General features: G+C 55.0%; 1 protein-coding gene across 1 annotated transcript in view; it reads right to left on the minus strand.

Annotated features, from left to right (window-relative positions):
- Positions 1 to 16807, minus strand: part of NDUFA10 (NADH:ubiquinone oxidoreductase subunit A10) — a 33643-nt gene extending 16836 nt beyond the window's left edge. The window contains exons 1-8 of the mRNA XM_066344996.1: positions 16685 to 16807; positions 12750 to 12918; positions 11521 to 11736; positions 8379 to 8465; positions 5705 to 5826; positions 4643 to 4722; positions 2500 to 2554; positions 15 to 100 (exon numbers count right to left, since the gene is read on the minus strand). Of these exons, the coding sequence (XP_066201093.1) occupies positions 15 to 100; positions 2500 to 2554; positions 4643 to 4722; positions 5705 to 5826; positions 8379 to 8465; positions 11521 to 11736; positions 12750 to 12918; positions 16685 to 16762 (893 nt within the window). The 5' untranslated portion in view covers positions 16763 to 16807. The remainder of the gene's footprint in view (positions 1 to 14; positions 101 to 2499; positions 2555 to 4642; positions 4723 to 5704; positions 5827 to 8378; positions 8466 to 11520; positions 11737 to 12749; positions 12919 to 16684) is intronic.
- Positions 16808 to 26775: the final 9968 nt, after the last annotated feature.

Consider the following 26775-nt stretch of genomic DNA (forward strand, 5'->3'; position numbering starts at 1 on the left):
ACGCCCGCACTCACAGCATCCGCAGGTGGTGGAAGGTCCGGTCGCTCTGCTCCAGCCACGGCCCCTTTTCACACTTGAGGTACTCGATGTCCTCCACCACCTGGACAGAGGAGCCCAACTTTAATGGAAAGTCTCCCGTCAAACTTAAATGACACGGCGCTGTGATGTGCCATAAACCACAGATCTCTGGCAGAAGATTCATGCCGTAAAAGTCAGAAAGAAGGAAGTCTGGACAGGTGACCCTCAGTGTGGGCGCCCCGCCCAGCTGACCCCGGGGCAGTGGGGATGTCACCCGACAGTCCAGGAGAAAAGGGGAGGTGAGAAAGGTCAGACCAGGGAAGAAACCGGGATCTGAGACAGACTCACTTCCTCCCAAGTCACTTCCTCCCAGAGGAACAGAACAGGAAAGTAAACGCTCTCCTGGAGGCCTAGTGACCTCGGTCCCCAGGCCTCCCCGAGCCCAGCCCCTGGGGGCGTTCTCTCCCCAGACACACCCAACTCGGAGAACGGGTCTCAGTGTCAAGAATTTGAATGTATGCAATTAGGAACTCAACTAACGACAGCCTTAGAGCTGAAATGCTTTCTTCTCAAACGCATGCCATCTCGTTATTTTGTCAAAGATTTAGAAATGATCTAAAACAAATCGGCGTTATAAACACAGAAGGCTGGGCAGGAACTGAGTGTGGCTTCACCAGTGGACGAGCAGAAAGAACTGACCGGAGAGGCTCTCCCAGCCCGGGGCCGGGCGAGCACGACTCCCACGGGCCCTGTTCCGCCCCCCCATGCACGAGGCAGCGCTCAATGCTCCCATCACGTCACCCCCACATCACAAAACCCAGCTTTTCTTCCAAAATCCCTAGACCTTCTGTTCTGTTTTTTTTGTTTTGTTTTGTTTTTTTGTTTTTTTTTTTTATTTTTCTGAAGCTGGAAACAGGGAGAGACAGTCAGACAGACTCCCGCATGCGCCCGACCGGGATCCACCCGGCACGCCCACCAGGGGCAACGCTCTGCCCACCAGGGGGCGATGCTCTGCCCATCCTGGGCATCGCCATGTTGCGACCAGAGCCACTCTAGCGCCTGGGGCAGAGGCCACAGAGCCATCCCCAGCGCCCGGGCCATCTTTGCTCCAATGGAGCCTCGGCTGCGGGAGGGGAAGAGAGAGAGAGGAAAGCGCGGCGGAGATGTGGAGAAGCAAATGGGCGCTTCTCCTGTGTGCCCTGGCCGGGAATCGAACCCAGGTCCTCCGCACGCTAGGCCAACGCCTTCTGTTCTGTTTTTAAAAAACTTATGCTATTATTAATACATGAGATTGGATGGTACTTTTTATTGTAACCAAATGAATGGTCAACTGCCTCAACAGCATTCAAGGATTAACCCATTTTCCTCTACTTAACCTTTGAAATACTGCCTTTACCACACCAAGAATCTCACACACGTGCATGTGCACAAAGACAGGCGAGGGCACACACAGGCAAGAGGGCACACACGGGCGAGAGGGCACACACACAGGCGAGGACACACACAGGCGAGAGGGCACACACACAGGTGAGGACACACACAGGCGAGAGGGCACACACAGGCGAGCGCGCACACACAGGCGAGAGGGCACACACACAGGCGAGGACACACACAGGCGAGAGGGCACACACACAGGTGAGGACACACACAGGCGAGAGGGCACACACACACAGGAGAGGGCACACACACAGGCGAGGACACACACAGGCGAGAGGGCACACACACAGGCGAGGACACACACAGGCGAGAGGGCACACACAGGAGGGCACACACACACAGGCGAGGACACACACAGGCGAGAGGGCACACACAGGAGGGCACACACACACAGGAGAGGGCACACACACAGGCAAGGACACACACAGGCGAGAGGGCACACACACAGGCGAGGGCACACACACACACAGGCGAGCACGCACACACAGGCGAGGACACACACAGGCGAGAGTGCACACACACAGCAGAGGGCGCACACACACACACACAGGCGAGGACGCACACACAGGTGAGCGCACACATGCACCTGGGTCTGTACTCTGCTCTATTCCATTCACCCGTTTATTAATCCTAATATCACTACCGTAGCACTGTCACTGCCGTAACCTCGTAATATGTGTTTTGTAACAGGTAGTATGTTAATATGTTAACTGCACGGAGACTGACTTGAGTTTTTACAGATCGCATCTAGGAAAGCTGACATGTTGACACCAGAACGTCCTGTTAACTACGTCTGTTCAGCTCTGCCGTCTGTGTCACAGAGACACCGGAGTAGAACACCGAGGTCCTCTGTCTCTCCGCCATTCCACAACGTGAAGGTTGTAGAAAGGGAATTAAAAGAAAATCACAACCCCGTGACCCAGGAGCGTGACGGGTGTGGACCTTCTCTTGGACTGTGAAACACTGACGGCTCTCACACCCGTGGGAACTGATCCGGTAACACCTGGATTGCCTTTACTGGTGGCAAACTTCCAGCGTTCTCACCTTCTCTGCGTCCTGGGCCTCCTTTGCGCTGTACTGTAAGACTTCACACTTCTCGCTGTAAGAGAGGGCGGTCACGTAAATGTCTCGAGCTCACATGAAAACCCAACACTACCGTGCCCACCACAAACATTAACATGCCCCCTCCTTGGCTCTGGGCGTTGGCCGGGCGCGTGCTGGCTCACACAGCCGACTGGAGCAAGCAGGGACGTGCTCATGACGACCAGTGACAACAGCAGGTCTGCCCTTCCCTGCTGCCCCCGCCCCACGCATGGGAAACCAGAGCCCCATGTCTACAGGTGCAGGGCACACGGGTCTCCTCCACCTCCGCTGTCTCAGCGAGACACACACAGACAGCAGCCGGGCAGTCGTGCCGGACACACACAGGTTACTCGTGCTGCCCGAATCCAGAACTCTCAGGCAAAGTACACCCTCCAATCAAGCTGTTTCCATCTCACTACAGGACAGCAGCAGCGTCCGTTCCCTTCATTCCCGGGGACAGAACACTGGAGGACCACAGCGGGGTCCCAGAGAAGGGACGGCAGAGTGCCACTTCCCGGCTCTGCCCGTCTGCTCACCACGTCCACACGGCCGTTCAGAGAGCTGCCCACCGGCCAGGAGAGGACCGACAACCAGAGGGAGGAGGCCGCCCTGCCAGAGGACCGGCCAGACAGGGACCTGAGGCCACAACCCGGCCAGAGTCCGGCCAGGCTGCCCAGACCAGTAGACAGCCGGTCCCCGCAGAAACGCAGGACGTCAGGATGGACTACTGCTTCGCGCTGAGCGTGCTGAGCGCCATGGGGCACGGGGCACGCTCAGGAGCACACTCTCCTGCAGGCATCTCTGTACCTGAGCGCCTCCCACTGACAGGACGTAAGCCCACAAACTCCCCAACGATTCACAAGCTGTGCTCACACGGGACCCTCTGCAGGGACGCCAATGTCACCACCTCTGAGGACCACGTTCAAAAGGCCGCTGGTCTCCTCCACGGTTCTACTTTGCTTCTGCCAGAGAGCACTGGACGCAGACGTGTGTGTGCGCGCATGTGTGTGTGTGTGTGTGTGTGCGCGCGCGCGTGTGTGCATGTGTGTGTGTGTGTGTGTGCGCGCGCGTGTGTGCATGTGTGCGCTCCCTGACTTTCTGGGTGAACCCCACACAGGAACAGGTGTGCACGGCCGCTCAGCCTCCTCGCTCCCTGCCGCCTCGTTCCTCACCCCGCCCGCCTGCCCAGTGCAGACGGCTGCCCGAGGCTGGAGTCAGCTCTGCCCAGCAGCCTGCACCGTGTGGACTGACGGGGCCACATAAATTACAGGCCACTTGGTTACGTCCAGTTTCAGTGAAGAAAGAGGGAGAGAAGAAAGAAAAAAGGCTGGGGGAGCTCTCCTTTAATCCCAACAGCACTGGGGGCTCAGTCAAGTGCCCAGAGAGGTGGCGGGTCCTTCACGCCCGTCTGCGGGCTCCCTGCGCACCACCAAGCGGAAACACTGAGTTCTCTAACGCTGAAACCCATGATAAAACACGGCTTCCGTGTGCTTCTAGCATCAAAGAAATCTTTTAAATATAACAAGGAAGATAAAGTTCTGACAAAAGAAGCAAACCAACCACCCAAACAACCAACCAAACTCCACCAAGTCCACTGAGCCGTGCTCTGTCATTCGAGCTCACACAGCCACCAGCACACCCAGTCACCCCCGGCAACAAGACACACTGAGCCGTGCACTGTCGTTCGAGCTCACACACGGCCACCAGCACACCCAGACACCCTCGGCAACAGGACACACTGAGACGTGTGTTGTCGTTCGAGCTCACACACAGCTACCAGCACACCCAGTCACCCCCGGCAACAAGACACACTGAGCCATGCACTGTCGTTCGAGCTCACACAGCCACCAGCACACCCAGACGCCCCCCGGCAACAAGACACACTGAGCCGTGCACTGTCGTTCAAGCTCACACACGGCCACCAGCACACCCAGACACCCCCCGGCAACAAGACACACTGAGCCGTGCGCTGTTGTTCGAGCTCACACACGGCCACCAGCACACCCAGACGCCCCCCGGCAACAAGACAGCTCCGGGCAGCGCGGCGTCAGGACCCACGCGCAGGAAGGACCCCCACTGCAGACCAGCCGTGCCCTGGGCTCACCTCATCTCAGGGAGGAAGGTTGTCTTGTAGGCGTTCTCGATGTCCTGCAGGTAGGCAGCGGTGACCTTCATCTCGTGTGGCTACAGAGCGGAGGAGGAGAGGTGACCCTCAGCCTCCGCCCTCCACCCGCGCACACGTGAACCGTGAACGCACCGAGGGGCAGCGTCAAGGAACACCTTGTGCTGGGAGCCGCAGGGACTCCAGGTGAGAGGAAGGGGCCTCGGGGACCACTCAGGACTAGTCTCATCTTCATCCCAGTGTCAAAAGGAAGGCCTCCCTCCCCCAGGACCTGTGTGCTGTGGGAGTGACATTCCAAACAGGAGGTCATCACAAGGAGAAGTGGCCCTTGTCCGTTGCTCAGTGTCCCCGCCAGGCATGCAGCCAGTGCTGCCTGATCTGGTCTCAGCCGAGGCCACGAAAGGTGAATGGGCGTGTGTGTGGATGACCGCTCCCTGCTCCAGACCAGCAAGCAGGGGAAGAGGGAAGAGGGGGCGTGTGTGTGGATGACCGCTCCCTGCTCCAGACCAGCAAGCAGGGAGAGAGGGAAGAGGGGGCGTGTGTGTGGATGACCGCTCCCTGCTCCAGACCAGCAAGCAGGGAGAGAGGGAAGAGGGGGCGTGTGTGTGGATGACCGCTCCCTGCTCCAGACCAGCAAGCAGGGGAAGAGGGAAGAGGCCCAGACAGCAGTGGGGATGTCAGAACCGGGTTCGATTCACAGGAAAACAAGGGCATGAAGTCCCCATGAGAGCAGGAAATGTACGCAGCCAAGGGGAGTTCTGTCAGGAGACCTCCTCGCCCTACAGGACGGTTTTGGGGACCCAGGCCCAGGGATGGCAGCGGGGTGGCACCAGGGATGGCAGCGGGGTGGCACCAGGGACGGCAGTGGGGTGGCACCAGGGGCTGGTAGAGAGCAGTCCTTGTGTAAGTGCCCACTCTCGGGGCCACGTGAGCCCCTGTGAGCACCAGCAGTCACTGCGGCCTCCCTGCAGACGTCCCTGGGACGTGCCGACCCCGTGAGGGACGAGGCCACAGGAAGAGGCCGGCCGTGGGGAGGGGACTCACGTCTCCTTTCTGCTGGATGCGGCTCTGGATCTCGGGGACGGGCACGTCGATGTAGATGACCACGTGCGGAGGCAGGTACTGGCAGGCGGTCACCTTCTTCACCTCGTTGTAGTGGCTCACACCTGCACACACGAGGCCCACGGTCACCTAGCAGTCCCCACATGGGTTTCTCAAACATGCTCCTCTTCCAAGTACAAGGGCACACGGTTCCGAGCCGGGCCCGTCTGTGAACCACGCCCATCACAGTTGTTGGCACGGCTGCACACCTGGCCTGTGCGGGCTCTGCAGGTGCCCCCCACACAGCGCCACGTCCTCCCAGCACCTGCAGAACGGTGCTCCCACCGCCGTCTCTAAGACCTCAAGTACCAGCCCCGCAGTGGGCTCTCCTCCCACCATGTGCTCCGGCCCGTGCACCTCTGAGCACTCAGCCCCAGCCCCGCAGTGGGCTCTCCTCCCACCATGTGCTCCGGCCCGTGCACCTCTGACCACGCTCCAGCCCCGCAGTGGGCTCTCCTCCCACCATGTGCTCCGGCCCGTGTACCTCTGAGCACTCAGCCCCAGCCCCGCAGTGGGCTCTCCTCCCACCATGTGCTCCGGCCCGTGCACCTCTGACCACGCTCCAGCCCCGCAGTGGGCTCTCCTCCCACCATGTGCTCCGGCCCGTGCACCTCTGACCACGCTCCAGCCCCGCAGTGGGCTCTCCTCCCACCATGTGCTCCGGCCCGTGTACCTCTGAGCACTCAGCCCCAGCCCTGCAGTGGGCTCTCCTCCCACCGTGCACTCTGGCCCGTGTACCTCTGAGCACTCAGCCCCGCAGTGGGCTCTCCTCCCACCATGCACTCTGGCCCGTGTACCTCTGAGCACTCAGCCCCGCAGTGGGCTCTCCTCCCACCATGCACTCTGGCCCGTGTACCTCTGAGCACTCAGCCCCGCAGTGGGCTCTCCTCCCACCATGCACTCTGGCCCGTGTACCTCTGAGCACTCAGCCCCAGCCCTGCAGTGGGCTCTCCTCCCACCATGTGCTCCGGCCCGTGCACCTCTGACCACTCAGCCCTGCAGTGGGCTCTCCTCCCACCGTGCACTCCGGCCCGTGCACCTATGACCACTCAGCCCCAGCCCTGCAGTGGGCTCTCCTCGCGGGACCTGGAAGCCCCCAGGGATTCTGGTCTCAGCCTCAGCTCTCGCTCCGTGGGCCCCGCCAGAACGAGGGTGCCCGTGGTCAGGGCTGACCCCACACTGGTCTCCAGCCCTGTCAGCACTCAGGACTTCAGGCTCAGACAGGCACTGTCTGCAGGACAGTCCACGGCTCCTTCCTGGGACTTCAGACCCGGCACACCCGGCCTACTGCCCCTGCAGGCCCCCCTCCCACGGTGGCCCCGTCAGCCCAGGCAGGTCCACAGAGCTGACCCAGGCTCGCCGGGCACCTGCTCCGGCCTCTCAGCACGGGCCACTGCCCTGGTCGGCCCTCACCCTGCACACGCTCGTCCTCCTCCACCTTCCCTCACCAGACGCCCTCCAGACACACCACCTCAAACCCTCAGGGGCTCCTCAGTGCTCTCAGGAGAAGTCCTCGTGTCCTAGCCAAGGCCCAGGCCCGCCCCGTGGGCCGCACTCCGTGCCGACACCAGCAGCCTGCCCCTCACTCGGCCCCGCACTGCGCACGGCTCGCCAGGGCTCCCTGCCCACGGACCCCATCCCGACATCTCCCCGCAGTCGACGTCCTCCTGCGTGCACTCGTCACACCAGCCATCAATGTTGTTTTAATGCTGCTGCCCCCACGCAGGACAGTGGGAGCCTCGTCCCTGGCCGGAGACACAGCCTGCACTCCAGAAGCCTGGTGACCACCCTCAACTGCTGCTCAGCACGTGCAGCGAGTGGTCAGAGGCCCCTGCTGCTCCGTGTGCAGGCACGCGGGGAGGCCGCCACGGCCGGGTGCGTGCGTGGGAGCAGCAGCCTGGCCTCACTCAGCACCGGCCTGCCTCGGTCCCCCGCTCACTAACCCGTAACGCTCACTCTGCCCTTGAGAGCCAACGCCCCCGCTCAGGCCAGCAGAGCACAGGGGAAGGGCCGCAGGCAGAATGACCACGGCCTCTCCCAGCCCCGACCACCGGGCCTGGCACACTCCTGCGTACGGACAACCTGGCCCTGGTCCAGCAGGTGGGCTTCGCCACCACTCCTGGTCAGGTGATCTTCCCCAGGATGTCCTCCTGCTCTGTCACGAAGCCCCCCGTCGACTCTGAACAATGCCCAGCGCAGAGCCAGTCCCCGGAAGCCCCGAGCAGCATGCGCTGGGAGGAGGGGTGAAGACAGTGCCGGCTGTCCCAGGTACCCGCACAAGAGACGAAAGGACCCTCACTACACAAAACAAACTGTGTCGTTCAGGGAAACTAAACCTATCGGCCACAGGAACACAGCTCAGGTGTCCTGCTGGACAGAACGGAGAGCTGGGGAGGTGTCCTGGGGGGGGGCAGTGAGTGTGGGTGCTGGGCCAGAGCTGCGCCCCAGGACGCCCCCGCCCTCACGGGAGATGCGAGTTTGGAGGAAAGGAGGGTGGAGGAGCCCCTTCTCTCCTGTGGAAAGTCAGTGAGTGATGGCCCGTGTCCACCCACACAGCAGACGGGCACGGGACGCAGCCTGGCTGAGGGAGGGCCTAGGAGCCGGCCGGGGGACTCACACTGTCTGCGGATGAAGCCCTGCTTGTACATCGCCTCCAGGAACACGAAGTCGCTGAAGATGGAGCGTTCCAGCACGACGCCCTGCCCTGCTCAGGGAGACAGAGAGAGGAGGTCAGAGAGAGGAGGACAGGCTCAGAGGGGGACAGAGAGAGGAGGTCAGAGAGAGGAGGACAGGCTCAGAGGGGGACAGAGAGAGGAGGTCAGAGAGAGGAGGACAGAGAGAGGAGGTCAGGCTCAGAGGGACAGAGAGAGGAGGTCAGGCTCAGAGGGGGACAGAGAGAGGAGGACAGAGAGAGGAGGTCAGGCTCAGAGGGGGACAGAGAGAGGAGGTCAGGCTCAGAGGGGGCAGAGAGAGGAGGTCAGGCTCAGAGGGGGACAGAGAGAGGAGGTCAGGCTCAGAGGGGGACAAGAGAGGAGGTCAGGCTCAGAGGGGGACAGAGAGAGGAGGTCAGAGAGAGGAGGTCAGAGAGAGGAGGTCAGAGAGAGGAGGTCAGGCTCAGAGGGGGACAGAAAGAGGAGGTCAGGCTCAGAGGGGGACAGAGAGAGGAGGTCAGAGAGAGGAGGACAGAGAGAGGAGGTCAGGCTCAGAGGGGGACAGAGAGAGGAGGTCAGAGAGAGGAGGACAGAGAGAGGAGGTCAGAGAGAGGAGGTCAGGCTCAGAGGGACAGAGAGAGGAGGTCAGAGAGAGGAGGACAGAGAGAGGAGGTCAGGCTCAGAGGGGGACAGAGAGAGGAGGACAGAGAAAGGAGGACAGAGAGAGGAGGTCAGAGAGAGGAGGACAGAGAGAGGAGGTCAGGCTCAGAGGACAGAGAGAGGAGGACAGAGAGAGGAGGACAGAGAGAGGAGGTCAGGCTCAGAGGGGGACAGAAAGAGGAGGTCAGGCTCAGAGGGGGACAGAGAGAGGAGGTCAGAGAGAGGAGGACAGAGAGAGGAGGTCAGGCTCAGAGGGGGACAGAGAGAGGAGGACAGAGAGAGGAGGTCAGGCTCAGAGGACAGAGAGAGGAGGTCAGAGAGAGGAGGACAGAGAGAGGAGGACAGAGAGAGGAGGTCAGGCTCAGAGGGGGACAGAAAGAGGAGGTCAGGCTCAGAGGGGGCAGAGAGAGGAGGTCAGAGAGAGGAGGTCAGGCTCAGAGGGGGACAGAGAGAGGAGGTCAGGCTCAGAGGGGGACAGAGAGAGGAGGTCAGGCTCAGAGGGGGACAGAGAGAGGAGGTCAGGCGTGGGAACAGCAGCTCGGAAACAGGTTCATTTAGAAAAGGGAAAAACCAGGCATTTACAATTCCAAATATTTTCAAAAGAACAGTTAACTAAGTGGGAAGTTGTTTCCCACATGGTAACACCTTCCGTGGTAGCTTTGGTTTGGGCAACAGACATCCTGCTTCCCGCTGCCAGCCGTGACAAAGCACCTGATTGGCAGAAAGTGTCCACTTTAAACCACCACAACCCGGCGCCTGTCCCTACCGCTCGGCGAGACCAGGCCCGCCCTCTGCTCCCCTCCTGCCCACAGCAAACAGCCTGCGCTCTCACAGCCCGGCACCTCGCCCGCGATGACCCTCCAGTGCCCGGCCCCTCCCTCTGACCCAGCGGCCAGCCTCCCGCCCCCACCCTGCCCGTCCGGGCTGCTCACGCCTACACCCCAGGGGCAGCTCCACACTTCAGCGGACCCGTCACGCCCCCACTCAAAGTCCCCATGGCTCCCCCTCTCCTTCTGGGGAAAACCCAAGGACCCGACCACCTCGCCCAGGCTCCTTCCTGACCTCATCCCTGTCCACTCCCACACAATATGCTCCCCCACAACGGCCTCCTGTCACTACAGCACAGAGAGGCCCACCCTGCTCAGAGTGCTGGTCCCCCAAGGGTCCCTGCCTGTGTCCCTACGCTCGGCCCTGCGGTGCTGGGCAGAGGCCTCCCCAGCCTTCCCCCCAGAAGCAGCCTGTGCCCTGCTCCACCCTGTCCTCTCCACACAGCCACTCATGACCGAGGGGGCGTCCACCTTGCCCCCATCTACTCCATATCTCCCCTGAGCGCGGGCCCCAGGGCAGCGCCTCGCCCCGGGTGGCACCTGGTTCCTAGAACACCCCCGGCTCATGGCGGCTCCCTAGGTCCATGGTGGGTAAACCACCACAACACAGAAGACAAGTTCCCATGAAGAAAGATTTTGTTAAATTGATTTTAGAGACAGAGCGAGAGAGAGACAGGAACATGGATCTGCCCTGACCAGGGATGGAACTGGCACCTCTGCGCTTTGGGGCGACGCTCTAACCAGCTGAGCTATGCAGTCAGGGCCTGTTCTACAAGAGGGAGACGGGGACCTGGGACAGGGCAGAGGTACGCCCCAGGAGGAACCTGGGTGAGCGGGGTCCCCCGCTGCCAGCTCTGCATGGGCCCCACCCCGGTGCAGAACGGCCAAAGGCCGTCACATCTTCTCCTGGGAGCACCGCTGAGCAAACGCAGGCTCACGTTCACAGGGGAACAAGGGTCACTAACAAAACACCGGAAAAACGAGCCACTCACTAGGCCTCGGACCCCGTTTAGAGGAGAGCAGTCCTGCGACTCATGGCACAGCCGTGTTCGTGGGATTGGCTGGGAGGAGGCCCGGCTCTCAGATGCAGGCTTCTGAACCAGCGCCATCAGTGGCCTGGGTGTTTAAAGGTACATCCCTGGTCTGACACTCAGACCCATGGACAGAACCTCGAGGTGGCAGCTGAGCTCTGTAAACCAGCTCACCTGGTGACAGCCGGTTGCCCAGTGGGGCGGCCACAGCGGCCGGGACACAAACGGCACCTGTCTCACTCTCAGTCTCTGCTTCTGCCCAAGAACACGGAACGGCCGCAGCCTGACGCTCTGGCCGAGCTCCTGTGCTGCACTGTTCTCTGAGTCTCGGGGTTCTAGAGACTGAGTTTCACCCACAAGCTGGCTCCCAGGGGGACGCAGTGGCCTTGCTGGGACCCCGACCCCATTCTGCCCTCTGAACAACACACGGTCCTGCCCCACTTGTCCTCCATCCGCCATCTCCCACCTGCGTCCTGACCCCTGCTGCCTGCCTCCCAGACTCTGGACACAGCCCACGGGCACACGGGCACACGGCCCAAGAACAGGCTCAGGCTCAGAGCCCACGCCAGCCCCGACCCCAGGTGCCGCACCTGTGCTCAGCAGGTGCTCCAAGGCGTCCGCGTACTGCAGGAGGCGGCTGGCGTACAGCCAGGACTGCAAGCGGTAACTGTTGCCATCATTACTTTTGGGGTCGTCATAAAACTTCTCCAAACTGCAGTTGCCGCTGAACCGCACGTCCAGGGGCTTCCCGTCCCCCGTGGTGCTGTCCGCGTAGTGTATCCCCGCTTCAGGGAAGTGCTTCATGCCTGCGGGGAGACGGGACCCGGTGAACCGAGATGTGGGCGCCGCACTTCCCCTCGGCGGACAGCGTGCACGGAACCACGCCCGCGTGAATGCCAGTGAGGACCAGGGGACATGGACCACACGCCTGTGTCCACAGGGTGGTCAAGAGAGCACTGACGATGCTGGAGACTCGTCGAAAACAAGCGCGTGGGACTAGCCTGTCAGCTCACAAGCGGCCTGCACCCCTCTCACAACTGCGGGGCCCCGTGCAGGGTGCGAGCTCATCCAGGAGCACAGGAAGGCAGGCTGGACAGACAGACACCGCAGCAGGCGGGAACCGGGGCGGACAACGGCTTCGCTCTTGGCAGCCGTGTGAGGTTGGCTCCACGCTGAGCCTGCCCACCTGGGACTCCAAGGAAGCAACTCACTCAAAGCGCTTCACCTCCACTGCGAACTGCAGCTCCACCCTCCTGAGCAGGGCAAGGACTTTACACTTCTCAAATGTGAGAGATCAACACCAGCTTTTCAGTAAATATGTCAGTAATGGCCAATATCTACCTTGGCCCGAGTCTACCCGGTCAGTATTCCAGTAAAAATCAAACCGGCCCTGGCCGGTTGGCTCAGCGGTAGAGCATCAGCCTGGCATGTGGAAGTCCCGGGTTCGATTCCCGGCCAGGGCACACAGGAGAGGCGCCCATCTGCTTCTCCACCCCTCCCCCTCTCCTTCCTCTCTGTCTCTCTCTTCCCCTCCCGCAGCCGAGGCTCCACTGGAGCAAAGTTGGCCCGGGCGCTGAGGATGGCTCCATGGCCTCCACCTCAGGCACGAGAATGGCTCCAGCTGCAATGGAGCAATGGCTCTAGATGGGCAGAGCATCGTCCCCTGGTGGGCGTGCCGGGTGGATACCGGTCGGGCACATGCAGGAGTCTGCCCTCTGCCTCCCCGCTTCTAACTTTGGAAAAATACAAAAATAAATATCAAACTCAGGAGCAGCCGTCGATCCGAGAACACGTCACTCTGCGTGACTCAGGCGCTTACCTAGTTTCTCCGCGATCGTTTTTGCAATCTTGCTTTTCCCAGAACAAATGTTGCCATCGACGGTGATCACTTTGCTGGTTGCTGTCAGTTTTTTGGTTGTTGTATCGCCCAGTATGAATGCCAAAGGGCCGTACTGCCGCTGGGCTTGCGCACTCGTGTGAATTCCTCCCTGGAAAACACAGCGGTAGACATGGGCGTGGGGGCAGGGGCAGCACTCGCAGCCCTCAGGCAGAATGCCAGGAAGACCCTTGGTTACAAAAATGTCAACATCTACAACTCCATTACCTACTCACTGAATGACAGGTCTCCTTGCCCACCCCCAGTGCAAGCTCCTGAGGACACAGGCATTGTCTGTCCTGTTCTGTTCACTCCTAAATCCTCAGGGCCTGAAACAGGGCCTGGAACAGCATGTGCATACCATGTTCAGTGACACCTGGATGGACGGAGGAAAGGCAGAGGGTGGGGGGAGGGGGAGACAGGAAGGAAGAACATAGTTCCAGCCCAGGCTCCTGGTCCGATTACCCCACTGCCTTTAAACAGTTCCATCTTCACGTCCTGAAGTTCCTGGAAACCAACACGCCTAACACTGAGACGTACCATCCACACCCGAACCCCCAGTCAGCCCCTCACAAGCTCCACCCACTCCCACCGAGGAAAACAGCATGGGTGGAGCCGTCTCCACGTCCTCCTCATTCCTCCCCCTGCACACTCGCAGTCATGCCTTGCTGGAGAGCAGTGCCTCCCTGCCCACCACCGACTCACACGTGTGCTCACCTCTCCCACCTACAATGCCAACATTTGCTTCATTACCTGTCTCCAACACCCCAAATCTATTTTTTACACTAAAACTGTAACAATCCCCCAACACACACACACACACAAATACAATTGAAAGGCAAAAGTTGAGGAAAGTTCAACAGAAAGGTACAGATCAGTAAGAAAAAAAAGGACAGAAATGTAGTTTACTTTTAAAGTATTAAAAAGAACCAGTAACCATATAAAAATACTCAACCTTGTTACAAAAAGCAAACAAAAATTATTAACAAGGAGAAAACACTTTGCATGTATCAAACTTAAAAATACTGTTTAAATGATGATGTACAGTGCTGGAAGGAGACAGAACCCTTGTAAATGGCTGTTGGCAATGGGTCGATACTGGACCTAGAGCCCAGATATCGGGGAAGAGACACAGATCTGTGTAAAGATGTACCACCAGCCCTGGCCGGTTGGCTCAGCGGTAGAGCGTCGGCCTAGCGTGCGGAGGACCCGGGTTCGATTCCCGGCCAGGGCACACAGGAGAAGCGCCCATTTGCTTCTCCACCCCTCCGCCGCGCTTTCCTCTCTTGTCTCTCTCTTCCCCTCCCGCAGCCAAGGCTCCATTGGAGCAAAGATGGCCCGGGCGCTGGGGATGGCTCTGTGGCCTCTGCCTCAGGCGCTAGAGTGGCTCTGGTCGCAACATGGCGACGCCCAGGATGGGCAGAGCATCGCCCCCTGGTGGGCAGAGCGTCGCCCCTGGTGGGCGTGCCGGGTGGATCCCGGTCGGGCGCATGCGGGAGTCTGTCTGACTGTCTCTCCCTGTTTCCAGCTTCAGAAAAATGAAAAAAAAAAAAAAAAAAGATGTACCACCAACGTGATCAATGAAAAACTTACAGTATATTGATATGATGAAACATTAGGCACTCACGAAAACAGTAAAATATTTAATTATGAAATAAAAATAAGAGAATATAAAATAGTATCAAGATTTTTTCAACCCTGATTTTCTTGATTTACTTACTGCCTTGATTACTGAGGAGTGAATAAATAAAGCTTACAAAGGAAACAATGTAATTAAAAAATAAGCAAAAGATCTGAACAGATGTGACCAAAAAAAAAATTGATAGCATGGCAAATTAGCCTATGAACAAATGCTCGACATCATTTGTGTGATTAGGAAAACAAAAGATTTCACTGCACACCTAAAATACTCAAAACATGCAGAGCAACAGGGATGCCCATTCATGTGAGTACAAAAGGGTACATCACTCTGGAAGATGGTCTGGCAGTTTCTTATAGAGTCAAACATGATCCAGCAATTTCCACAAAGAAACCTGCACACACACATGACTATAATGGCTTTATTCATAACCACCAAGGACTGGAAGCAACCGACATGTCTTTCAATAGTTGAACAGATAGATACACTGTGATAAGAGTCATCCAGTGGAATATTATAGAGCAATGAAAAGAGTTATCAAGCCACAGAAAGACTGGAGTGACTCTTAAATACCCATCTCAAAGTAATAAGAGACAGTATGAAAAAGGCAACATGTTGTAGGATTCCAATGGTACAGCATTCTAGAAAAGGCAAAGCTAGAGAGGTGATAGAGATGAGTGGTTGCCAGGGGCCTGGGGAGGAGAAGGGCTGGACAGGTGAAGCAAGCATGGGGGATACTTAGGGCAGTGGATCTCCTCTGCGTGACACTGAATGGTGGACACACGACACCCTCCACTTGTGAAAACCCGCAGAACTTGACAGCACATAAGAGTGAATCTCAACGTATGCAATTTAGGTAGAGACATCCCAGAATGGGATGCAGCAGGTGACAAAGCCAGCCAGTTCCAGCCCTGGCCGGTTGGCTCAGTGGTAGAGCGTCGGCCTGGTGTGCGGGGGACCCGGGTTCGATTCCCGGCCAGGGCACACAGGAGAAGCGCCCATTTGCTTCTCCACCCCCCCCCCTTCCTCTCTGTCTCTCTCTTCCCCTCCCGCAGCCAAGGCTCCATTGGAGCAAAGATGGGCCAGGCGCTGGGGATGGCTCCTTGGCCTCTGCCCCAGGCGCTAGAGTGGCTCTGGTCGCGGCAGAGCGACACCCCGGAGGGGCAGAGCATCGCCCCCTGGTGGGCAGAGCGTCGCCCCTGGTGGGCGTGCCGGGTGGATCCCGGTCTGGCGCATGCGGGAGTCTGTCTGACTGTCTCTCCCCGTTTCCAGCTTCAGACAAAATACAAAAAAAAAAAAGCCAGCCAGTTCCAAACCTGTGCAAGAGCCTGACCGCAGGGGGGTGGGGAGGAGGTGGAGTCCGCCAGGCTCAAGGGGAAAAGGCACAAGCCTGTTTTCGATAGAGATACGCATTTCCCACCGGAGTAGGGTCGGCCATTCCGACACGACTATATATGTATCCTAGACAGAAGCAGATAAGGGAATAAACGGACAAGCGGTGGGAGCCAGGTTCTCGCTGTCGGAGTGAGGCGTGGGGGGTGCGGGTCCGCAAGGGAGAGGCTAGAAGAGAGTGATCCATGCGGTACCGGATTACAGTTTAGACACATTCGTGTGAACACAGGTCCCAATACACCGAGAAGTAAAAGAGACGGCCACTTTGCCGGCTTTCTCCTCTTCTGCAGCCTGTTATCTCCTAAAGACACGTGCATGACTTTTTTTCAGTAAGACCAGCTGATGGTGCCGTCGGACATCCTTAGCACGGAGGTCGCATCTCTTGACAATCTGACACCCACGTGGCTCCGGCCACCAGCGAGCCGCAGTCCCGCGTGCCCGGGCCCTCGGCGCGGCGTGCACGGGGGTCCCCGCTACCGCAGACGCGTCCCCCAACCCCTCCTCATCCCACCGGGCGTCCCCGGACCTTCGGCGTGCACGGGGGTCCCCGCTACCGCAGACGCGCCGCCCAATCCCTCCTAGTCCCAACCGGGGCGCCTCCTCCCTTTTCTGCTCAACATCGCGGCGCCCGAGCTGCCCATCCGCGCACACCAGCCCGGGCACGGGGTCCTCCACGTCCAGCCGCCGGCTCGCCCCCGTGCCCGCCGCGACTCTGACCCGCGGGCAGGGCCGTCCCCCCCACCCCCGAGACGGTGACCTAGGGAGCCGCCGCCCAGAGAGAGGCCCAGGGACAGGGGAAGGAGTGGCGCCCGGAGGACAGGCTGGACCCCCACGCACGCCGTCTCACCAAGTGCTGCGCCACCGCCGCCGTGAGGCCCCGCGCGGACGTGGACCCAGGGGCCAGTCTCAACAGCCTCAAGGCCATGGCTGCGCCGTCTGCACCGGCTCAAGGACCCGAAGGGACGCGGTCGCGCCGGGGTCCTCTCTCGCGGCCGACGCGCTTCGGTGACGTCACGAGCGGGGTGCCCGCCCGGCGCCTGTCAGGAACGTCAAGCGAGGTCGCGGGGCGCAGGCGCGGAGGGCGGAGCTAGGACGCAGACGTCGAGAGCGAGCAGGTGTCGTGTGTCCTCCCCCCACCCCCCCGTTCTGCACCGGTCTCCCGTGGGAGCCGCCCGGGAAGCGGCGGTGGACGGACCTTCCCGCCTGGGTCCCCGCTTGTACGAGCGGAGGTCCTGTCGGTGGACGTTTCCCTGATGCGACCATTCCCGCTTGTCCAAAGTCAGGGTGCTCCTTGACTCACGATGGGGTCTCCACCTGGCCAATGTCAAAAGTGCATTAAATTAAGGTGACCAATCATCCTCCTTTAGGGAGGACAGTCCTTTTGTAAGTTCAGTCCTCCCTCGAAAAGTGTCCTCCTGCCTGACCAGGTGGTGGCGCAGTGGATACAGTGTTGTACTGGGATGCCGAGGACCCAGGTTCGAGACCCCAAGGTCGCCATCTTGAGCGCGGGCTCGTCTGATTTGAGCAAAGCTCATCAGCTTGGACCCAAGATCACTGGCTCGAGCAAGGGGTCACACGTCTGCTATAGCCCCACGGTCAAGGCACATATGAGAAAGCAATCAATGAACAACTAAGGTGTCGCAACAAAAAACTGATGATTGATGCTTCTTATCTCTCTCCATTCCTGTCTGTCTGTTCCTATCTATCCCTCTCTCAGTTTCTGTAAAAAAAAAAAAAAAAAAGTGTCCACCTACACGTCCTCCTTTCTAATATTGGAAGACTCATCTGTTAATGTCCATATTCGATTGATGCAGAGTCGATCCATTGCGTGCAATGTGACGTCTTCGTATCTAAATGAGTACTTTTTTCTTAAAATTATTATTAAAAATTAATAGGCATGTAAGCATAATGACAATATAAAATATTACACGTTTTTATTATGCATCTATCATATAGTGTATTGTTGCAATGAATAAAATGTTTATTTATGATACTGTTTTCTTCCATTTATTTTTTTTGTCCTTTTCATTGTAAAAATATTGGTCACCTTAATTAAATACACCCCGCCTCCTGCACATGGTAGCCTTGCTGCCCTCCCGCCTCCCGCTCGCTCCCAACGCTCAGCACAGGTGTTCCTGCACCTAGCAGGGCGGCGCTGCCTCTGACCGGCCTCGGCCTTGGGGAGTCAGTGGCCACGGACAGCAGCCACTGAGGAGCTGGCGCTCCTGCTCCACCGGGCAGTCCGGGACCATCGGTACAGATTCCTGGTTCCCAGGCCAGGAGGGCCCCTTGGGGTGCTGGAACCGTTCAGTGTCTCCATGGCGATGGTCTTGCACGTCCTGAAGGAACAGAGGGATAAGCCTTGTCCTCAGAATTGTAAAGATGACATTTCTCTCTAAAGTGGTCCATAGGTTCGATGCCATCTCTTAAGCTGACATTGCCAAACTGATTCTAAAAGGCATAGCCCCACCCTTACCTGGGAAGGGCTAAAATAGCCAAAACCATCCTGAAGAAAAAGAACAATGGTGGAGAAGTGATTACCAGCTAGCGAGACATGTGCAACAGCTATGGTAATTACAACGGCATGGCATTGCTGCAGGAATAGACAAACAGACAGACAAATGGAACAGGGTAAGGAGTCCAGAAAGAGATATGGATGCATGGATGGATGGATGGATGGATAAATACTCATCTGGTTTATGAAAAAGTGGCCTTTCAGAGGGGAAAGCATGGTCTTGTCAATAATGGGTGGGTGCTGGATCAATCTGATATCCATATAGACAGTAATGAGTTTTTACCCAGTATTTCATACGATAAGTAAAAATCAATGTTGGAGGAATTGTAAATCTAAACATGGGAGGTAAATCAAGCTTCTAGAAAAAAAATAGGAGACTATCTTCACAACCTTGGTTCAGGCAAACATTGCTTAAATAGAAAGTTAAAAAAAAAAAAACCTAAGTATCGAGAGGGAAATGGACAAATTGTACATTAAAATAAAGAACTCTTTGTGGAAAGACACCGTTCAGAGAATGAGAAGCCAAGCCCAGAAACGAGGATGTTTTTATAACAAATACAGCCAACAGAAGGCATGTATCCAGAATACACAAGAACTCTTCCATGGTTACAAAGAGGGGAGCAAGTGACTCAATATAAAAATAGGCAAAAAGCTTGATGGAATAGGCACTTCAGTAAGGGCATAGCCAAAAGAACGAACCACGAGACACTACAAAGGTGTAAATTGGAGTTACAGTGAGACACCCTCGGAACCCCAGAAGGGCTAAACTGAAAAATACAACACCCGGTGTTGGAGAGAACTTGGAGCCCATGCGACACTCATACACTCCTGGTGGGGGTGAGAACTGGCCCACCCTCTTGGGGAAACAGTTTCGTAATTCACACGTAAAAGTCTGCTCTCCACTCTGTGTCCTGCCTTCTCTTTTCTTACTCACTTCTAGTGAAGGCGTCCATCCCGTCCCCACCCAGTCCACGGGGCTCGGGGCAAATGGCCCGTTCCTGGGAAGGATATTGGTTGATCTAAGCTTCTAAGGCAACCAGGGTTTTCACATCCATTTAACACAGTGGTCCCCAACCCCCGGGCCACGGACCGGTACCGGTTCGTGGGCCATTCGGTACTGGTCCTCAGAGAAAGAATAAATAATTTACATTATTTCTGTTTTATTTATATTTAAGTCTGAACGATGTTTTATTTTTTAAAAATGACCAGATTCCCTCTGTTATATCCGTCTAAGACTCACTCTTGACGCTTGTCTCAGTCACGTGATACATTTATCCATCCCACCCTAAAGGCCGGTCCGTGAAAATATTTTCTGACATTAAACCGGTCCGTGGCCCAAAAAAGGTTGGGGACCACTGATTTAACAGATCCCCAGGAACCTAGAATGAAGGGAAAACAGCTCATGGGATTGCCCTGGAAACAGCTCAGGGTTTTGTTATTAAAGGAAGATGTCCTTTTGTTATTAATGGAGAGTTACCCTCTCTGTTAATGGTCTCATTGAGTCATTGCCTACCCCCACTTTTTAATATTCTGTTTATGACTGTTTGCTCTCTCAAAAGTCACAAGGACGGGCCCTGTGTCCCGTTTCAGAGGCCGTCTGAGTTTCCCACCTTACACAGCCCTCTGGTACTATTTCTGTTTCTCTACATTTGCCATCGATTTTAAGCCCAAACTTTCCCACCTTTAGAAAGAACATTCAGGCTGGCCACAGTGCTGGTCCGGATTGAGGCCAGCGCCAAACTAGCCAGCACCCCCCACTAGTCCACAACCCACATATAGGGTGGGGTCGCCAGTAGGGCAGGGAGACGTCTCAGCTGCCAGGCAACAGCGGTTGGCCCTATAGGTCACTTCCCCAGGGAGCACGAAGGCGCAGTCCACCCCACCCACCTCAGAAATTCCGGCGCAGCGAAACTGATCACTGAAGAATCATCCCTGCTTCCAACACTACAGTTGCATCCCTGGTCCCAGGACCACTGAGCAGGTGCAGTTCTTCCCTGTCCCCTCTCCCCAAGACCCACAGCAGAGGTGAGGTCTGTTGAGTGGGGACCCTCCCCCCGGGCCGCCCTCATGGTGAGTGTGAGCACGTTCGTGGAGGTGTGTAAGCCAGCCCTTAATGCCTATCTGCCACCACTGTAAACAAGTGTTTCAACTGCCTGTTCCAATTCTCTATCGAAAGTGCTCTGAGGATGAACTGCACCATATGTCCATTTGCTGCGGTGTCTTTGTGCCCGCTGTTGGACACCAAGGGTCCCGGAGCACGCTCCCTGCTTGGGAGAAATGTAACTGTGCTCCACATCAGTACAGAATCGTCTTCCCAATCTTTGAACAGTATTTTACGCACCCTCATCTACCATCGGGTGTGCGAAGGCTAGTTTGGAGTAAGTGTCAGGACCCATCTAGAGCCTCCCAGGGTGACGTGCAGTGGTCTGACGTGGTCTACATGCAGGGCCTGGCCCCAGAGAAGCTGCCAATAGCCACCTGCTCTCTTCCTGTCTTGTTGAGGGGCGGGACAGTCTGTTTGGCATTTTGTACATCTGAGGGTGCAAGAGGGATATGTCAATGGTCACTCCGTGTCTGCAGTGCTGCAGCCCTTGTGTCCATTCATTCCATGGACCCGTGGGCCCCCCCCCCAGTGAGCACACCGGGATTTCCACTTGCTGTTTCCAACCACCTTCCGATCCTAGAAGGGGATCTTCTCATGGGCACCAGCATGCCTGCTTTAATGGACCCAAGTTCCTGGAGCGATTTCTGCAGGACCCGGCCTTGTACCGGCACCCTTTAAGAGCAGTTTTTCATTGCCATCTGCCTGGCCACAGAGCCGGGTTTTTGGCCACTGCCCACGGGGAGTGAACGCACCCACCCAGGGCCTTCATTGCTGTTTAATTCTTCCATCACCACACGCCCCAAGCGGCGCGCACTCCTGGAGAAGTCATTTCCGTTTGTGACGGAGCCCTCTGGGCACTGCTCACCTTGTCACAGTGTCTCTCTGACACCCCCCAAGACACGACGGGCATTCTGGGGTTCACGGTTACTTCCTGTCCTCAGCCTTCAGGACACTTTTGATCAATGCCCAACAGCAAGCCATGGTCTCTCCAATGGCAAATACCGTCTCCCTGTGTCTGGGAATATTCTGGTCCAAAGTCCCACAGTTTGCCACAGGGTGGCACTCACGGGCTTCAGCCCCAAGCAAGTCTGCAGGTCTGTGAGGTGCAAAGGCCTCCAAATCATATCGACGGCGTGTGGCTCACCACGGCCAAGGGCCTCTGCAGAGCTACTCATTGTGACATTCAGACATCGCCCCCACTCGAATTTGGCCTTCTCTCCAGGATGGGTAGGAGTTGGCAATATTCCCGGGTGGGGAGCGTGCATCCTCCAGAATCCAGACCGCCCAGCCACCCACAGTTCCCTCCTCCGTCCAGGGAGAGACGACCGCTGGCCTCTATTTCCAGCTGCTCGCAAGATGTCAAGGGTGGTTTCTGCCATGTTGTTGCTAAGAATTTCACCAAGTCGGCGGGCCCTTGGGTTCCTGCTGGTGTATCGAGCAGCCTCTGTTACAGGTCACGTGTATCATCCCCCACCCACGCAGGTAGGTAAGTGCCCGCCCACGCTTCAGTTTCTGACGTTCTCGTGACGTCCACATCGTGTTTTGTTACACTCAAGGCCATGCATGAAGTTGAAGTTCCAACCAACCAGATTCTGACAGTGAGCTGGTGAGCTGGTGAGCTGTGAGAACCCCGTGCCTGTTAGAGAAATGTAAACTGGGATCCTTCCCACGTGACGGCCGGCTGCGGCTGGCACTCCTCCCTGAGACGGGGCTGAGACGGAGCATTCGCACGCGCCACCGCATACACGTCTGCTTGGGCGTGCTGCAGTCTTAGCGCCATGGAAGCCATCGTAAGCACTGCTGACCCAAGCCTGGGGAGCCCACTGTCTGTCCCCACGAGCCTCCTGCCTTTCCCGCGGGCTACGGGGACTTGTTACACAGAGAGTTTGCTTAGAGGCTTTCCAGCTTCTATAGCGTGTTGCTCATTAAAGTGCGAATCTCTTGTCATCCACCGGGTTAGTTTATGCTGTTTCAAATCAGCAACCTGTGCAGCGTCCGTTTCAGGCAAGTCTGTGGGTTCCCGTGTCGTATGTGCAGTTAACACTGACCGAAGGGGAACGTCCATGCCTGCTGTTTTGTAAGAGTAGCTGGAGGAAGTGCTCCCCGGTCAGACCTAGTACCTGTCCTGGTCTTTCCTTCACGCAGAGGAGACGCAGACCCTGCAATGGCATGTGTTCAAACATTCCAGTGTTCATAACTTGCAAGTGAATCCTGTCAGCCTTCCAGGCCAGCTCCGTGTCCTCCGCGTCTAACTGTGTCGCCTATTACGGCTTTACCAACAGGGTTTGGAACACGGCATTGGGCTCCCGCGCCCAAGAGTCCCAGGAAAGATTTTTCTCCGCCCTCTGGCCATTGTCCCACATGAGCCTCTAGTTTTGGGTGCCCAGCCACTAAGCTGAGCCAGAAGACCCTGGCTCTTTGTCAATCCTCATCCCGAAGATGGAAAAATATTGATAAAAGAAACATCAAGTATGGCCCTGGCAGTTGGCTCAGTGGTAGAGCATCGGCCCAGCGTGTGGAAGTCCTGGGTTTAATTCTCGGCCAGGGCACACAGAAGGGCCCATCTGCTTCTCCACCCTTCCCCCTCTCCTTTCTCTCTATCTCTCTCTTCCCCTCCTGCAGCCAAGGCTCTATTGGAGCAAAGTTGGCCCGAGCGCTGAGGACGGCTCCATGGCCTCCGCCTCAGGTGCTAGAATGGCTCTGGTTGCAATGGACCAACACCCCATATAGGCAGAGCATCGCCCCCTGGTGGGCATGCCAGGTGGATCCCGGTCAGGCGTATGTGGGAGTCTGTCTCTGCCTCCCTGCTTCTCACTTCAGAATAATACAAAAAACAAAACAAAACAAACAAACAAAAAAACCCATCAAGTAATATAACACATGGCTGAAAGAAAATAACTAAGACCTGAAAGCAAATGGAGAGACATACCATGTTCATGGATGAAAAAAAAAATTCAATTTGTTAAGGTGTTCATTCTCCCCAAATTGATGTATAGATTTCAAACATTCACAAGAAAAATCCCGGCAGGTTTTAGAAATGGGGAAACTCCAAGATCTTTTTTTTTTTTTTACAATTTTTTTTAAACATTTTATTTATTGATTTTTTTAGAGAGAGAGGAGTGAGAGAGAGAGAGAGAGAGAAGGGGGAGGAGCAGGAAGCATCAACTCCCATATGTGCCTTGACCAGGCAAGCCCAAGGTTTCGAACCGGCGACCTCAGTGTTCCAGGTCGACGCTTTATCCCACTGCGCCACCACAGGTCAGGCCCAAGATCTTTATAGAAAAGAAAAAAGTCCTAGAAAAGTCAAAACTATTTTTGAGAAAGAAAATAACATTGAAGGATGTCTACTACCTGATTTCAAGAACTACTATGAATTTACAGTCATCAAGTCAGCATGATAGAACAGAATATACTATCATCCAGAAATTGACCACATATAAATGGTAAGTTGATCTTTGAGAAAAGTGTCAAGGTAGAGAAAGGATAGTCTCTTCAACAAATAACCCTGGAACAATGGAAATTAAAAAGTCAACTTAGAGTGAATGTAGTGTGTGTTTAGGAGAAGCTTTTAATATTTTAGCAAATACTATGTTTGCTGTAGATTCTTCTTATTAGAATGTTCGTTCTGATACAAATTTATTGAGCTACAATTTATTTACTAATGTGTAAATGATACAGTTTTGTAAGCTTTGTCAAAATAATGTAGTTGGGCAATATAGCCACAATCAAGATCAAACATTTCATCATCCCTTAAGATTTCTTATTGGCCATTTGCATTTTTGCCACATCTAGAAGTCCTGCTGCAGATGAAAGCAATGTTGTCGCTGATTGGGAGCTCAGAAGCTAGAGAGTTTGTATTGCATTTGAAAGGGAAATCCAGCACTGATTGGGATAACCGTGAGCTCCTTGGACAAGAGTCACTTCTGGTGGAGATAACCTTGTGGTGGCTTGGGGAAGACTCTCCCGTGAGAAAAATTGAGATACATTCTATCTTGTGCAGGCTCAGAATTTGACTTTAAGTAAGACGTTGAGAAGTGGGCATTTGTTGAATGAGTTGTGGGCTCGGGCTGTTCTCTCTTTCTCCATGGTCTTTGTCAACACCACAGAAGACAGTTGCCAACACTATCTGCCCTTCGTGTCTCCTGTTTTACCTTTTGAGGGCCTGTGAGCTGCTCTTCTGGTCAGCTTTCCAAAACTGCAGGAAGACCTCTAACTGTCCACTCACGTGGGGTGCCTTCTCCTCACAAGATGAGGATGGCCAAGATTCTGACTATGTAAAGAGACAGGAAGGGAGTGAGACGAGTTAGCATCAATACATAGTTGTGGCACTCTAGTTGTTCATTGGCACTCTAGTTGTTCATTGGTTGCTTCTCATATGTGCCTTGACCAGGGTGCTCCAGCCAATCTAGTGACCCCTCGCTCAAGCCAGAGACCTTGGACTTCAAGTCAGCAGCCATAGGATCATGTTGATGACCCCACGCCCAAGCTGGTGAGCCCACGCTCAAGCCGGTAACCTCGGGGTTTCGAACCTGGTTGCATCCCAGGTTGGTGCTCTGTCCCCTGCGCCACCCCGGCTTGGGCAGCATTCACATGTTTTAAGTCTCCCATATTAGCATCTGTTTCTATCTATTCCCTTTGTTTCTTGTTTCTCTGTTTCTCTTTCCCTTTTCTCTCTGGGGTGAATTATGCATTTTAAAGTACTTCCTTTTATATTCCGTATTGATATTTTAGCTAGTGTGGTAGATAGCTCCCCCATGACGTCTATAACCTAAATCCTGTGATCCGTAGATGTTACCTGACGTTGCAAAGAGATTTTGCAGATCTGATTAAACTAAGGATCTCTTTAGAAACAGAGGTGATCGGGGTGGGTTTTGCACGTGGCGATATGAATTTTAGAACCAGACTGTAAATTACACAAATAAAAAGCATGGGATGGCATTATCTCAGTTAAGTTTGGGGAGAATGGAGACTTAATACAATGTTGAGGTGGCCAGTTTATGAACCTGGCATATCCCACCATGTTATTTAAATCTGCTTTGGTTTCTCTTAACAGGTTTCATGAGAAAAGGTTTTACACATACTTGGTAATGGATATTTGTATGTTATTTTAAATATCACTTTCGAAGTTTCATTTCCTGGCTGTTTGTTGTTGGTACATAGAAATGAAATCAATTGTAGATATTGGTGTGGTATATAACAAGTCTTCTAACTTTAATCATCTCAATGAATTATCTGTAGCTCCTCACAGATTTTCTATGTACACAGTCATATCCCCTGGTATGAATGACAGGTTGTTACCCTTTCTTTTCCAAGTCTTATTATCATTATTATTTCTTTTTCTTGCTTTTGTGCACTGGCCAGGATGTCCCGGGGGCAGGGGAAGTGGGGAGAGGGGACCACCTTGTCTTCTTCCCATTTCAAGGGAAGCCTCTCAGTAAGTCACCAGGAAAGATGTGCGCTGCCAGCTTCTTGTAGCCGCTCTGTATCCTGGCCTCTTCCAGATCAGGTGTGTGTTTGTTTTCTTCTGTATCTATTGAGATCCTGTGACTGTCCGTTTCGTTCTGTCCCAGTGATGAAGAACACTGACTTCCGGACATTCACCTGGTACTCCTGGCTTACACACGACTGTGGATATAATATCATTTTTTTAAACTGATTTTAGAGAGACACAGAGAGAGAGAAGCATCGATTTATTGCTCTACTTATTCATGTATTCACTGGTTGATTCTTGCATGTGCCCTGACCAAGGACTGGACCTGCAACTTTGGCATGTGGAGGGAAGCTCTCACCAAGTTACCCAACCGGGACTATCATTTTTATATATAACTGAATTAGACCTTCCAATATTTTTTGTAAATTTGCATATTGTTGATTGAGAATAGCATATACATATATATATACATGTGTATATATATTTTAATGTGTATATATATGTATGTATATGTATATAATGTATATATGTGTATATATATTTTTAATGACAGCCTTTTCAGATGCTGTCATTAAGATTATCCAGGCCTCATGCGATAACATGGAAATTTGTTCCTCTTTTTTTTATTCTCTTAAAGATTTTTGTGTAAAATCAACATTATTCCCCCCCCCCCGAAGTATTTGGTAGATTCACAAGCAAAGCTATATGATCCTGGAGTCTTTCTCATTAAAAGGTTTTAAAGTCTGGATTAAATTTATCAAATAATGGTAAGATGCTCAGGTCTTCCCCTCCTTTGGGGTTGGGTCAGTTTTGGTAGGTTCTATTTAACTCCGTCAGAATGTCAAATTTACTCAAACGGTGTTATCCATTGCATTCTCTCATAACCGA

The sequence above is a fragment of the Saccopteryx leptura genome, chromosome 7 (assembly GCF_036850995.1).
Source record: "Saccopteryx leptura isolate mSacLep1 chromosome 7, mSacLep1_pri_phased_curated, whole genome shotgun sequence".
Classification (NCBI taxonomy): domain Eukaryota; kingdom Metazoa; phylum Chordata; class Mammalia; order Chiroptera; family Emballonuridae; genus Saccopteryx; species Saccopteryx leptura.